We start from the raw sequence: 16,440 nt of genomic DNA on the forward strand, positions 1-16,440 counted from the left end.
CCGTCCGCAATAAACTTCTTACAATTTATGATTCTTAGTCGGAAATTTACAATTTATGATTCACAAGTGTCATTGTAGGGGTTTGACCATTCACACCTAATAATATAGGTCCTAATAGACAAGATGTGGAAAGTATTTTAAAGGTTGTCAGAAACTTTATCCAAAGAAAAAACGCAAATGAAGAAGCATAAAACTGTTTCACATCTTTAGAAAATATGATAGATAGAATACTGGACAATTTAAAGCAGTCAAAAATGACAGACTTCTTCCAATTGCAGAATTGCATTATGTTATTCTTGAAAATACGCTTTATACAGATTTACAGAATACAGATTTTTTGTTTTAACGTATATCATTGACAATAAAAGTAAACAACTCTTTTTTGTTTTAATGTATTTCATTGACAATAAAAGTAAACAACTTTTTTTCAAAAACGCCATTCAAACAATATTTATTGGCATCTTATATTGCTCCGAATGGCTTCACGATAGAAAGTTAATGTTTTAGAAAATTACATATTCATATGTATGCACAGTATTATTGTTGTTGGATATAACGAGATCCGCTTATAACGAGGTAATTAGTCTGCCATTTCAGTTCTCGTTATAGAGGGAGTCTACTGTACTTTTTAACGCCATTATTTAAAGAAACTGCCACAGACACACTTGACTATGCAAAATAAAAAGAAGTCTGAAAAATAACAGCCGCACTTCACTTTTTTGTTGACCTGATTACTGGGAGGAGACTGATGACAGCCACCTAATCCACCCTAAGCGGACTTCAATTTTGTGTTTGTGTGCCTCGCCAACTTAAGTGGCGTTGACAGTAGATAAAATTAAATTATTAGAAGAATTTTGGACCAAGTAACAAAAAAATTGTTTAATTTATTAATGTTTTATATTTTGAGAACGATTTCCGAACTGGAAATCGAAACGCTAAAAATAAACTTATTTTAAACTTAAATTGTGGCTTATTCCCAGTAAAAATAGTAATTGCAATAAGATAATATGTTCTATGCTTTATTTCAGGTTAATTAACGTTTGCTTTACGTCGACTAAGCTGACTATAGCCGATGGCTCTGCCAATATTTTAGACATCGCAGGATTGGACTCAGAAATGCCCAAGGTAATAGAAGCGTTCAGCCGTGGACATTTTTGCTAACTCGATTAAATCGAATCAAAACTGAGTACATCCATCCGTTCAGAAGTGTTCATAAATTATTTTTCTATTTTTGTTACTACGAAAAAACATTTAATAATCATTAAACCTGATAGTGATATATGGAAATTTCCATGAGATTTAAGAGACAGGTGTATTATTTTAGTAACGTTCTATTTTCTTTACTGTATCAGACAGTAGTTGAATTAGTAGAGAATTTACTCTGGCACCGAGAAATATACATTTTTTATTAGATTTCATTCTGTTTAATCGATAATTTTTATTTTTAGTGTGAGAGATTTGGGTAATGGCATCAGAATTAGTTAAATATTTATAAAAACATTTTTAAAATGTGTCATCTCTAAATTCATTTTTTTTTAATCTATTCAATTTTTTAATCTATTCTACAATTATTAATAGCTTCTACCATGACCCACATCTCGATACTTTCAAATGCATATTCATAGTTTACTAAGCCAAAAAATATTGGTAGTTGGTATTCATTTGCCTTCTCTATCAATTTTCTCATTGTCATCAGGTGGTCTGATGTACTATATCCTTTGCGGAAGCCAGCTTATTCTTTGTTTTTTCTTCAGGCTTAAGTAATCCAACTTTGGACATAGGCCTCCCCCAAATTAATCCAGTGTCTTCTATTTTGCGCCACGTGCTTCCAGTTATATCCTCCAATCTTCTTAATGTCATTAGTCCATCTCATTTGTGGTCTTCCTCTGCTTCTCTTTCCTAACCATGTTATATTTCGTGGTTCCATCTTTTATCCTTCAGTCAGGCATTGTGTCTTGCCAAGTTCCATTTTAATTTGGCAGCATGTTCTCCTGCGTCTTTTACTTTGGTTTTGCTTCTAATCCATTTGTTTGTTTTTTGTCTATAAGTCTCACCCCGAGCATTGATCTTTCCATCGCTCTTTATGCTTTTACTATTTTATCCATATTAGACTTGGTGAGTGTCCACGTTTGTGAACCATACGTGAGTGTAAGGAGGATTATTAGGAGGAATCAAAAATGAGTATAGAGAGGAGTAGGATTACCCTGGGGAACACATTTTTTGTTGAATTAGATCTGACACTTTTTTTTCACTAATTTGTGTCCTCTGAATCTGAGAATAACCTCAGATCTTGTCTATCACGTCAACTTTTTAAACTACAGGGTATCCTCAAAAATCATGCATATAAAAGAACATAAAATAAAACGTACCAAATCTACAGTTTACGAAACATTTAATGCAAGTTAAATCGAGTTCGTATAAATAAAATTGTTTAATTAGTGAAGAGTACTTACAAATTAAGACAAAAATTTGCTTTTACAGCTTTTTCTGGAGTGTTCAGTTTGTGTACATTCGCGCTTGATGCTCCAACAATAGTCAGCCATCATATGTACGTCCCATCTACCTTGATATCGTGCTTCCATGACCTTCAAATCTTGATGGAAACGCTCACCCTGCTCATCACTCACCGCACCAAGATTGTCCGGGAAATTAGCAAGGGGGCTATGTAAAAAATGCAATTTAATGCTCATGTTGCACCCTAGCTCTTGGAAGCTATCCAAGAGTTGCTGGACAATGTCTGCGTAATTCATTGCTCGTGTATTTCCAAGAAAGTTTTTAACAATGTTTTTGAATGCCAACCACGCATTCTTTTCAATTTCTGACAGTGTTACCACGAAATGTTTATCTGTAAGAAGCTGTCGAATCTGTGGACCATCAAAAACACCGGCCTTTATCTTTTCAAATGACAGGCTAGGAAATTTCGATACGAGATACTTAAAACAGTCTCCTTCAGTTGGCAAAGCTTTAACAAATTGCTTCTGAGACCTAATTTTATATGCAGAGGTGGAAATATAATATTATTTCTGTCGACAAGTGGCTGTGCAACCCAATGTTGCACACGAGCTCTGCTGTCCCACATACACAGAAAGCAGGGATACTTTGTGTATCCACGTTGTTGACCAAGAAAAAAGCAGACCATTTTAAGGTCAACACAAATGATCCATTGGTGCATGTGATATTGCAACAGACTGAATGGCCAATTGGAACTGAACCAAATAAATTTCTATTGTGGAGGAGAACACACTTCAAGCTCCGCTTTTAGCTATCTATAAACAGTCGCCAGTCGGTTGCGTTATAGTTTGAAATTTCCAATTCCTCCATTAAACCACTTACATTATGGCAAAACATAAATCCACCATCACTTTGAAAGTATTGCAGAAATGCCCTTTCTCGTGTTCGAAAATAGGATACATTGGCTCCCTTTTCAAGCAAGTTTTTCTCATTGAGTCGTGATGCTAAGAGCTCTGAAGCTTTTTTGGATAGTCCCAAATCTCGTACCAAATCGTTTAGCTCTTGCTGCTCTAATCCCTTACGTACGGATTCATCTTCAATTTCGAAATCTTCATCGTTGGAGTCGCTTTCATTTACACCAAATCCGTATTCCCCTTCTTCCAAAGAGGGAAATTCATTGAAAACTGGCACGGGGATTTCGGCTGAATGCGGCACTGGGCGTATAGCTGACGGTAAACTAGGATACTCTATCTTACATTCGTTTTTCTTGTTATATCCTGATGTTTTCACTATACATCACTTGAATGATCTTTGGGCTCGCGAGAAATCATAGGTATACCAAATGGAAGTTTAGCACGTGTTCCCTTGGTCCACACCCGTAAATCCTCAACACACTGTTTACACACTTTATGAGGTGCCCATGCTTTATCTTGATCACCAAGTCTCACTTTAAAATAGGCAAAATATGCTTGTCTGGCGAATGTACTGATGTTTGTCCTTTGATTGGGATGATAAAACTGCCACATATATAACAAAACGAATCGGGGCTGTTTTCGCACTTACGACGTGTAGGAGCAGAGGTAGCCATAAGGAAAGGTTTCAGTTCAAACACACTAAGTAGGTCACTTAAGTAAGTTCATTAAGTATTTCTACACACTTAAGTAACGAAATAATAAATGCTGGTAACTAACACACAAAGTTTCGCCACGGTATAACAGACGTAACTGAAGTGAAGTGAGCACGTGAAAAGTCAAGTCTAGACCAGTTGCAGTTATCAGCACGTCATTTCCCCACCAACATGCGCCCCACCCACATAGAAAACGAATGTGACTTGATAGAAGAAAAGTAAAAACAAAGCACGTGGTGTTCGTGTGTATTAAGGTATAAAAAATGCTTATTAAAAAAGCATTTTTTATACCTTAATACACACGAACACCACGTGCTTTGTATTCAAAAGGTATACTAGCCACTCCTGGATATCTCCACTTCATGGTTTGTTCCAGTTTCACTTTTAATATTAAAAGTAAAAACAGTTTTGAAATCAGCACGCCTAATTCTATAGAAAACAGCTAAAAAATCTAACTCGACAGAAATTGAGTTTCAAATTGTTCCCCAGTATTGTCCCCCATATATTAGGAGGACAACTTCCAATTATCCATTTTTTGAGTTGTTAATTATCATAGACAGTTTGTACACTTTACTGAGCAACGATGTAGGCCTATAATTATTTAGGTAACATTTGTTCCTTTTTTAGTGTAGGAGTATTACTAGACTCTGCTCTAGTCTTTAGGGATTATGCTGTAATGGAGACATCTACTAAATAGCTTTGTTAGTAGTGGGATTGTTATTCTCGTGCTTGTTTTAAAAAGCTCAGCAATTGTACGGCCGTCTCTTGACGTTTTATTATTTTTAGATCTTTTAAAGCTCTATCTATTTCGAAATCCTCTATATTTGATTGTACCTCTGATCCCACGTTTTTTATTTTTTTCTGGCGTTCTCTTTTGTTGGATCTAAAGGTGTGTATTATTTGCATCGAGCAAAAAGACAAAAGAGGGAATGTAAAGGTAGTGGGGGCAAAAATATTAGACAGGAAGTGCCATATTGAGAGGCCAAATTAAACAAGGAAAGAGAGTCTTTCCTTGTTTAAGAAATCAAATTTAGTTGGGTTATGTTATTATTTGTCCCAACTGTCACATGAAATCTTATTTATATTGAAGTTTTTTAACAATTGTTTCACATTTTACACTGTTATCGTTAATATTTAATTAAAATTTTCTCGTCTAAGACACATTCTGAAAACTATTTTATAGCTACTGTTAATAAAGTGTCAGAAAATTTAAATTTGGCGCATTCGCATTTCCGGATATGTCCGCCATCAGAGGCCACTTTTTTGGTCTCCTTTTCATAACGATTAGATTCCCTCTTTTGTCTTTTTGCTCGATGATTATTTGTAAATATCTGTCCATCGGTGTGAAAGATAAACAGATGAAAAATTAATAATTTATGCGCTATCTCTCAGCATGTAGAAACGAATTTATAAGTAATAAATAATATGGAATATTATTGTTTATCACACACTTTTTCAGTTCCTGAAATAATTTAGTTCCTTGACGGAATACTGCCGTTAACAATATGAGATTAAATAATATATTCTAACTTTTATGCCGTTTCTTGAATCTGATGGAAATGCTTAAAATATTTATAAAGTTATCTATACGCACACTCTTGGTTATGTGATAGTATCAAAAAAGTTTTATTTAATTTTTTCTTTACGCTAGTATTACTGTAAATGTCTTGGAAATAAAATCTACAGAAAATAATGGATGTAACTTTACCGAGTTAGTCAAAAATGAGTATCTATGTTACTGTTACTTATTTAATGATATAATGTAGTTTTTATTCCCAATTTAAAGTTTTCTCCCAAGAAAATTGGGGTCATTTTTAAGATGCTTTCCTTGTTTATTTTTAAACAAAAAATTTCGTCTAGTCACACAAAAATCGGGTATATCTCTCTAGTGTTTACGGAGTGGCTTAAATGTGGGTATTTGGTTAAAAAGAGTCCTGAAAGTAGGCTTCTTGGTATAACTCTTATTAAAATATTCACAATTTTTACATCACTCTCTTAACTAATATACTAATTAAACACCGTTATTTTTGATTACAAAAAATTTTCCCTCGCCTTGACTCTACCACTGTCAACTTCAATTTTAAATAATAACTTCAACTCCTTTTTCACTCCTCGTTTTATTCTAATCCTTGTTCAAAGATTGTCCACTTTTATGGTTAGTGGGCATTAAAGCCATTAAACGCCTTTTCGAAATCTGTAAAGCGGAGATAATTTTTTGTTTCGAAATTCGTAACTTTTGTGTAGAAGAACAAGCATGTAGATTGTACGTTTACAACCCTCCCAGGTTTCCAGTTTGTTTTAGAATCCAAACTGTTGTTCACTCACTTCGCTGAGTATAAGTACATACGTTTTTGCAGAATTTATAAAAGAATCTTAGGGCTGGATAGCTCAGGCGGAAGAGTGTATGCTTATCTCGCAGAAGGTCGAGGATTGATCCCCAGCGCCCGCGAAAACATCTTGATATTTTTTAAAATATCTACAGGCCCCATGTCGAATCAGCCTGAATTAAATCAGTACCTTGGGTAAAATTAAAGGTAAAAATAGGCGGTTGAAGCATAGCACCGACCTTGTTATCTTCCTTGATTACCGTAGGCACAAACGATTGCAGATTACTTTGCTATAATCCCAAAGCTGTGCTGGCTGTATAAAGGGAGGCCCCAGATTTAGCCATACGGCTCACACTACCTCTAAGGGGAAACTTCACTCATCCCAGATACCTACGGTATCAAAAGGATTGAGCTCTGGTGGGACTCTTTCCGTATTATCGAGCCCTAGGTGACTTGGTTTGTTGGAGTATCTCCCAAAAATTTTAGTACGCATCTGGACGTCGCGAGGAGTACAGCTTTCTGCATGGCCTTATAGATATGTTTATTTAGACCCAGCTGTTTTATTTTCGCTAGGAGGTTTTTGGGAATAACACCAATAGTAGATAGAATAATAGGTACTGTCTGGGTACTTTCCATTCCTCATTGTCTCCTGATTTGTATTTCTAGATCTCTATATTTGGCGATTTTTTCGTTGTATTTAACACGCAAATTATTGGTGTTAGGTATCGCCACATCAATAAGTGTTATTTGCCTAGGAAGTTATGAGATCCGGTCTATTATGTGCCACTGAATGATCTGTGAGCACAGTGCGGTCCCAGTATAGCTTGTAGCTGTCATTTTCAAGTATTCTGTCAGGGACGTATTGATAGTAAGGAAGATGGTCCTGAATGGTAAGTAGGAAACCCTCAGTCTCGGGAAAGATCTTTTCTGATGTCAACCAATAGTTCGACGCTCTATTGTCCACATATTCTTGGCTGATCTCATTGAGATGTCGCCCATGCAGAGGTTGTTCTTGTTCCCTCAATTTAAGCGGCGTTGTATCGTCTCAAAGTAGTTGTCTCAGCCTGCACCTTAAAATAAGTTCTTAAAGTAACAATCTGTTTATTCAGTTGCTCACCTATGTCCCTAAGTCCTCTTCCCCCTAAATATCTCGGTAATGTTGTTCTCTCTACTGCACTGCGTGGATGGTGTTTTTGCGCCTTTGTGATAAGTGTTCTTACTTTTCGCTGGAGACTTTCTATATCCGTTTTTGACCACTTGATAATACCAAATGAGTAGCTAAGGGCGGAACAGGCATACGTATTTAATGCCTTACACACATTTTTGCTGTTAAGATATGACCGATTTAGCTGTCTTACTCTTCGCACAAACTCAGAATTTAGTTCGGTTTTCATTAGTTTATTTCCATTACCTCGATGTTTTGGCCATCTTGCATATCGAAACCTCCGGGCTAAACCTTTCCTCTGACTATATTTAGTATACTTGTCTAGTTATACATACTAGTGCATACTAATAGGGAGAGTATTATTATTATTATAAAAGAATCTTGAAACTTCTCGGTCTTTGGATTTCGTTAACTTTGATTCGTCCAAAACTAAGCACTAGGGAGATGATCTGATAACTCGAATAACAATAATGCTATTTTCATATTTTTTTAAGTATGGTAATAACCCAAATATGCTTTTAAATTTATTATTAAAACATGTAACAAAATGTTCACGTGCCTTCAAAATGTCCACAAGACTGCAGTGTTATTTTGTATGAGTTATCCATTTTTAATTATCATTTAACACAAAATGCAGGACATTTCACCTTACTGGCGAGACCAGTAAAATATCTTCGTGGTTTGTGTCTGTATTATAAGATTTTTCAGTTGAGAATCTTTGTTTGAAGAACAGTTTGCTTTATTGTCACAATATACTACATACCTATATCGACTATAGATTTTTAAGTTTTATCGACCATGTTTAAATGTTCTGTATCACTAGTTGGAATGAAGTATAGTATTTTTTTATATATTCTTATGTAAAGAACAGTTATTAGGTTAATACGGATATAATACACTGGCCTATAAAATGGTTGACTACTAAATCCGCTGATAAATCGGGCCTTATAATTTTTAATGACACTGAAGGACAAAATTATATAAAGCAAACTTACCCAATGGACGAGTCAATCAATTCATTCTAAAACAGAACGCGCAGAAATAATGAAACTGCAAATTTATTTACACTTATAACAGTTCTTTTTACAAGGTATTTAGAGAGTGTACATTATGTTACCAACATCAGAGAATAACCGAACACAGAGAAGCGACAATCCTTTGAAGTTACGTGGCCAAGCCGCCAATGACGGCTAACAACCAGAAAATTAATAGTCAGTGGGCATATCACACTATATAAAATTGAGCATTTATGTCGACTTTCAATAAATATGAAATATTGCACTGAAAAAATAGTTACCTGCAGGATCGGCTTTTGTTGACATTCTTAATGGGGAAATTATTTTTGATTTACAAAAGGTAATTTACTGATGCCACCCGGCTGTCGCGGAAGTTACGCTAAAACGTCTTTTGACGTGACCCGTCCTTAAAGAGTTACACAATGAAATTTTTTTAAAACAAATTTGAAGACAGTTTCCACACCACCCCAGAGGTATGTCTTGTGGCGCGTTACTTTTTCCTGAATCCTGAGAAAACTAACAAATATTTTTGAAAAATTTAAACGCAGAATGAAAGATTACATTATTACCGAGGGTCGAAAGTCCCTTAGAATAAACAAAAAGTTTTTTTGAATAAGATATTTGAAATTAAAAATTACATTAAATTTTCTCTTTTTTTTTTCACCCCTGTATTTTATTAAAATAAACATTATAGAAGTTTTCAGGGCCTTTCGGCCCTCAGTAATAATGTAGTCTTTCATTCTGCCTTTAAATTTTTCAAAAATACTTATTAGTTTTTTCAGGATTCTAAAAAAATGAATGCATTTAAAAAGCATTGGCCCGAAATTTTGCGCCTACGCTCTTAAATCAAATATTCTCGTGTATAAAACCCTCTATATATTTTTATTTCCTAAAAATACTATATTCGTATTGTTGTCTTCGAGCCCGGCCACCATCTGTTGATTTTTTGACCTGAGCCTTCGGAGACTTGCGTCTTTCAATAAAAGAAATAGCACTGAAACCAAATTTAATGTTTTCATTTTGAACGATTCCTTGGCAGACCAAAGTTTATTTTTTATAGCTCGGACAGACACGTCGGCGTGGGCTTACTGTTCGAAAGTCTAACCAATACTATTATGTAATAACTAATAATAATTACAAAGCAATAGTAATTACCTGTTATTATTCTTAGGAAATCTAAATAAACTTATTCCTTTTCCTGTCACAGATGAACATCCGCGAATCGCACAAATATATCCAGACATTTTAAATATAAATTAAACTATAAACTATAACATAAACTTATATATTTAACTATAACTATAAACTTTTAACTATAAATAAATTATATAAATGGTCAAATGCACTTGTTGTGTTGAGTATTTACCATAGGACTATCGAAAACAACCAGAATTAAAGAATAAGCACGTGTTTTTGACAGTTAAACAACCAGAATCGGGCATGCGTATACAAAAATGGTACACGCTTTTGGACCGTTATGTCGCTTCTCTGTGTTTGGATATTCTCTGCCAACATTTTACAATGATCTGATGAGTTTCCTTTTGGTGTTATTACTTGAATAATGTTTGTGAGTTCAAATTAATATTTAGAATACCGTAAATCAGAAATAGCAATGATTTTTTACCTATTTTATTATTTGTGAAGGTATTTCTGCAAAATACTACTATAAGACTATTTAGGTAGCGGTTAATACACTTATGTAACTGTTAGCTATTTTTTATTTTATTAACAATGCTGTCGTTTCATGATATTTACAAATTTCATTATTCAACAACGTTTAAAGGTTCAATTCAAAACTGGTATACTGTGAATCTATTTACTACTTGACATATCTACTAGACGTTTGAGGTGATTGATCGATTCAACAATAATAGTCACGTTTAACTCAATTTTAGCTGTATCCTCTGTTGACATCCTCTGTTTTATCTTCTTCAAAACTTAGTATTGGCTTAGGATCTCAGTCCTAACGTGGCTATCGATCGTTCCTATCGAGACTCGCTTTTACATTTAAGGTAGAGGTGGTAGTCGCTGTGGTTATGCGAGGAACCGATAACAACTAAGTGTAGTAAATGTAGCGATTGAAAGTGGTATTCATTTTGATGATGATCTGGTAGTCATTCTGATAGTTTTTTGTTGACACTTAACAAACAAACAAACCACAATAAAGCGAATCTGTATTTTGTGAATATATATCTATTTATTTAGCTATGTGGAGTGGTTTTAGGCAGTCAGTTCATGTGAGGTCTTAGTTTGTTGGATCCAAACGTTTTTAAAACAGGAACATTGCTTTGTATAGTGCTAATAATGCCTTTTTATACTTCTGGTGCTGGTCACTCTGGTTGCGCAAGGTACGCTAATACCGACCAAGGATTGAAGGCTGGTTGGTTTGGTGTAAAAAATAGACTGTTGTAGTCATTTAAGGTCTTTATTTTAAAGATAATAAATATTTTTCGGTTAAGACACTCAGGATATTTTTTGATCTCAAACGCTTCTCGGATAATCTCGGACAAAGCGAATGGGAATGATAGTTCATTGCTGGATCGTATTTTATTACCATTTGTGAACACCATCCATCACGTTTAGCCAATAAACATTTAAATTTGTTCTTAAACATCTGGTAACGAATGCCTACCACCTCTGAATTGTTGTATTTGTGACAGTTCACGTCTCACCACTGTAAAAATGTACCTATTTACATTCGTATTGTAGCAGCATAGTTTGTATGGTAATATTTCTATTCTTGCTATGCTCGTCCCTTTACTGTGAATACCAATCTACCACCGACTCAATTTTCAACTGATCATTCTTTCTCACATTTACACCAATTTTCTTTGCCTTTTTTACATCGATGTCCTTCATTTACATAATTTTTTTATGTTTTTTTTAAGTCATTTACATCTTGATCAAGGTCTCGAGATAAAAAGCAATTGTAATTTATAAAATCCAAACAACTCAGATAAGATAAATCAATATCAAAATTAAAAAATTTTGGCGGCAACGGGGACAAAATCAAATCACTTGAAATTGTGTCAAAATTAAATCATAACCGTACTTGACAGAATAAAATCTTTCTTCCTGTAGAAATCTGTTAATAAAAAATGTTGAAACCACGTTGGTTTTGGATATGTGGTCTGCTTAAAGTTCTGGGCACAGAACACAGATGGCGAGCAAGTATTGCACATATGTGCGTTAGATTGTTTGATGTAACTGGTAGATGATTGTAATAATTTAACAAGGTTCTACATTTTGAAAATGATGGGCTAGTTTTTTTTGTTAAACCACTCAGGACGCTCTTTAATCTCAATTGATTCTCGGGTTATTTATTGCTCGACAAAACGAACAGAAGCTACAGCTTGGAAAAATATTTGCTCAATTTGCTCCCTTTTAAGATTTTGGTTTTAGCGCACGTCTAAAATTCAATCGCCTTAGATTTGTCAAGTTTAAATAATGTATTGACAACTGATCTCTCTGTAATAAAATATTTTTCAGGGATTTTTGGCCATAACGTATGTTTTTCAAGTTTTCATAAGTATGTAGCTAACATGTAATAATCTAGATTTAGATTAAGAAACTAACATTTATGATTTCTTTGGTCGTAAAAAGTCTACTTTTTTAGTTTGTAGTAAACCTTCTATGAAAGGTGCATTTTTTATTTCAATAAAAAGATAACTGTGATGTTTAATGAACTGTTGACACATTTTCGGCAGGTCTAACAAGGATATTTTTACGACCGAAGGACACAATTAGCACAATAAGAATTATTACTATTTTTTATATTATTTTATGTTTTTTATGATCAGTAATAATTCTTTTGGCAACTTATTGTTGACATTATAAAACAAATACCATAATTTTTTGCCTAAAAATAGAGATTATCTTTGGAGTAAACTGCTACATACGTAGTTTGCTCTCTTTCTTTCTCTCTTATAACAGCTAAAAAGTTTATTAGTGCATCTCCTTTTTTTCCTGTTTATTTCTTATTTTGTTTCCATCGTTTCTAACTTCTAAGTATCTTTCTTGCCTTTATAAACCTATTTCATTTTCCTTAATATATTCATTTATTTTGTGATATGTCCTATTAAGTTTTTTGTCAAAACAATTAAAAAGCTGTCTTGATTATGGTAAATATGTTACTTACGAATATGCAGCTGCAAAAACATACAATAAAACAGGATGATTTAAGTTTACTTAATTTAAGCGAATTTCTTTATTCTTATGAACTACAAAAAAAAAATAAAGAAATGAAAACACGAAAAATCATTTAATACTCATTGAAACTTGTTCTGTAGTACCTGAATTCGTTTTATTGTTTTATTATAGAAACGCGTAATAAATAATACACGTATATAATGCATTTTAACCCTTAACCAACGTGGTGAATTAATTTTACACAAACAACGTGGTAGAGTCCCTCGGAGTCCATGTTGTCAAATTTACAATTTGTGTTCTGAATGTTATGTTAGAGTTTTGAAAGTTAAAAAGACATTTAAAGAAAGCATATTTATTATAAAAAGTTGAACAATACAAAATAATGCCAACTTATAGGAAAATAAAAATTTAATGAACCGAAAAATCTGCTATCAGCGTTTGCGTCGATAAAAAAACAAATTATTTTATATAAACATTTTTTTTTTCAAAAACACTTTTTTAAAACTATATTGAATACTAAAATAATATTTTTCATACAGAAAGTTATTCTAAAAAAAATTGTGCAAGTCCTGAATATTGGCCAGTTGATCACATTTCTTCTCGCTTATTTACACATTTTTTTGCTCCATTGCAAATATATCGGTTGTTTACACTGTATACCCAGAAAACTTGTCTTCCTTTTCAATTTTGGGTTACATAAATAGCAGTACTTCCTAGCGTTCCTGGGTAAGGTATCTGTATGTTTTGTCATTTTCGGTTGGATTTATTCTTAGCACCTTTTGAATGCTGAGTCTTAGTTCTCTTGGAAGACGTTGGTTAATTTCTCGTTCTCGAAGAAGTGGTTCATATAATTGCTGTGCCAAAATGTTCAGAAACTCTAATCTTGTATATTTTGTTCTGTTGGCACAAACCTGGTGAATAATATATGCACTCATATCAATTATTCTAAACAATATGGCCATTGGCCAGCGCTTCGTTCTTCGACTGCACGAGTATTTTGTGCATTTTTCGTCTACTGAATCTACGCCTGCTTTTGTATTGTTATAAAAGGCATTTATTTCCGGTAACCCAGTTTCGATATCATCTTCTTTCGTGTGATGCAGCGAGGATATTAAAAGCACATCCCTATTTTTCTTTGGCACTCGAGAGATTATAGTTTTAATTTTTGTAAATCCGTATAAAGTTGAGTTTACAGATCTTGATCTAGATGGTAGGAACTCTTTAGAAATTTCTCTCTCTTATTCCTTTTTATAGTGCCAACATATGTTAAATTATTATTTAATAAAACATCTACAAGTTCCACTGATATATTTGTACCAGTGTACCAGTTTCGCCTGTAACATTTCTATTACTGTCTAAGATCGGCTTGCAAAGGCGAACCACTGCTTGGGAGGGAATAGAGAGTTTTTTTTAGTCTGCAGTTAAATCCTCTAATGCATCAGATGCTTTTCCAGAATAGATATAAGTGTTGTATACATAGTGGGTTCGAGCATCTGCTAAACATTGAATCTTTATTCCATACTTTTCGTGTTTACTAGGTATATACATTTTAAACCTACGTCGCCCACGAAAACCGACTAGCCTTTCATCGACTGCAGTATTAGCACCTAGTACGTAAGAATTTTGGTTTAATATCTTTAAAATGTGCGAAATTGCGGCAGCTGGATCAGTTTTAGCTCGATTCGCTCTTTCTTCTCATGTATCAAATCGTAGGCATATTAGCAGTAGAGCAAATCTACGTGCTGAGAATGCCATTCTAAATATTTCTCTCCCCGTACCAACAGTAGCAAACAGTGCGTTGATGTCTTCACGGTTAGACTTGAAGACTGATGTCAATAACAGAAGGCCCAAAAATCCATTGATCTCTGTATTATTGGTGTCTCTAAATTCTGTGCGGTTGTGATTTCCGTCATTGTCGCGATATTCCCTCAGTTTGACATTTGTGTAATATACAACTATGTCAACATCTCTAGAAAAAATTTTAAGCACGCCACCACTGGTTCCATCTGTGTCAAAGATCCTTTGATAGTAGGTAATCTCAATCAATTAGAAGCAGGTGTTCTAATATTGGGAGTAGGTTCAATTCATGTCCATTTTTACCTATTTTTTTCCATAAAAGTATCGTCTGTTTGGATCCACTTCATTCATTGAATCTTCATCAGACTCCTGACTTTCGTCCGATTGACCGTCGTTAGTATCGCTAGCATAAAATTCGCTCTCAGAACTATGGTCACTCAAAATTGGTTCTTCGTGTTTACTGTTTCGCGTGTCCTCATCGTCTTGGTCGGAAAAATCACTATCGGCCTCTTCGTGCGATCGCTCAACAATTTCTTCAAAATTAGCATCGTCTGGATGCACACTTTTTTTACTTTTAGAAACCGCCATTGAAATAAAAACTATCACAAACTACGTCGTAGAGTCCCTCGGACTCTAATGTGTTCTATTCGATAACTTCTACGCAACTGATCTCGATTTCGCATAAGCATAACGGAGATCTTCCTACTACCTGAAGGTACTGTACGATACCACTCGTTTGGATCAATAGCGGGGAAAATATGACTGCGGAGTCCGAGGGACTCCATGACGTCGGTTAAGGGTTAAGATGAAAAACCATAGTTAAAAGCGAAACTGGTTTTATGTCACTATTGTAACCAAGGACTTATTCATCAATGACGCCATCTAGTGGACGGCTCCTTTGATGAAATTAAGAAAATAAAAATTACGGTTTGTAATTGATTCTGATGATTTTCTTCTTCACTCTTTTGTTAAAAAAAGGGAGTTGTTATTTTTAAGGAAATCAAATTCCATTTTTGTCAATTAACACGTTTGCTCAACAACAGTTTTAGAATTTAATTGTAATCATCCTGTTCGCATAAAATTATGGTCTGGTATATGTATGTCACTAATAAACGTTATGTTGAAGTTATGGCTGTTATTTAGCATTGTGGTAACTATTTTTAATCTTTTAGGGATTTATATTTTAGTTTTGTATTTGTTAATGGACAAGTATGTGTTATTTTAATAATGTAACATAGAGTAGGTTGACTAATAAACGATTATGTATTTGTATTGGTTTTGATTTTACAATGTTCGATCCTTACCTGACACCATTCTCTAGTTGACATTCAAGAAGAGTACAAGACACGGCAACACGATTGTTAACACATTATTTCAAAAGACAAAATTCAACTTTTTCTTTTTATGTAGACATGACTGTCTGAAGTTATCGTTCTATCGTTTTCGTGGTCTTCCTACTATTGTGGAACCGTCTCTTGTCGTCTTTATTACTCTATTTGTTGTCATTCGGCTTATATCATCATTCCATTCTAGTTTTCTATTTCGTACCCAGTCCTTGATGTTCTCCACCTTGCATCTATGTCGTTTATCTGTACTTCAAGTATATTGATATTATTTATTTATGTAGTGTATAATGTAACTGAAGGTGTCTGTCTTAATGTAACACTAGCCAATAATGTGTTCTTCTTTGACTGCGTCTTTCCACCTTTTTCTAGGCCGCCCTACAGACCTTCCCTCTGGCCTTTCTCAGAACACATTGTTTATAAGGCGATTGTCGTTACTGCGTATCACATGCCCTGCCCATCTGAGTCTATTGGCCTTTATATATCTGATTAGATTTTCTTTTCCGAATAAAGACTCTAGCTCGTTATTGTATCTGCCCCTCCATTCGTTTGTCACGCAGTCTCT

At 34.2% G+C, this 16,440-nt stretch overlaps 1 protein-coding gene across 1 annotated transcript in view; it reads left to right on the forward strand.

Moving 5' to 3' along the window:
- Nucleotides 1-15,800, forward strand: part of LOC140436475 (RNA-binding protein RO60) — a 35,560-nt gene extending 19,760 nt beyond the window's left edge. Inside the window, exon 7 of the mRNA XM_072525327.1 lies at nucleotides 1,029-15,800. Within this exon, the coding sequence (XP_072381428.1) occupies nucleotides 1,029-1,161 (133 nt within the window). The 3' untranslated portion in view covers nucleotides 1,162-15,800. The remainder of the gene's footprint in view (nucleotides 1-1,028) is intronic.
- The last annotated feature ends 640 nt before the right edge of the window (nucleotides 15,801-16,440 follow it).

This window comes from Diabrotica undecimpunctata, chromosome 3 (genome assembly GCF_040954645.1).
Source record: "Diabrotica undecimpunctata isolate CICGRU chromosome 3, icDiaUnde3, whole genome shotgun sequence".
NCBI classification, from domain to species: Eukaryota; Metazoa; Arthropoda; class Insecta; order Coleoptera; family Chrysomelidae; genus Diabrotica; species Diabrotica undecimpunctata.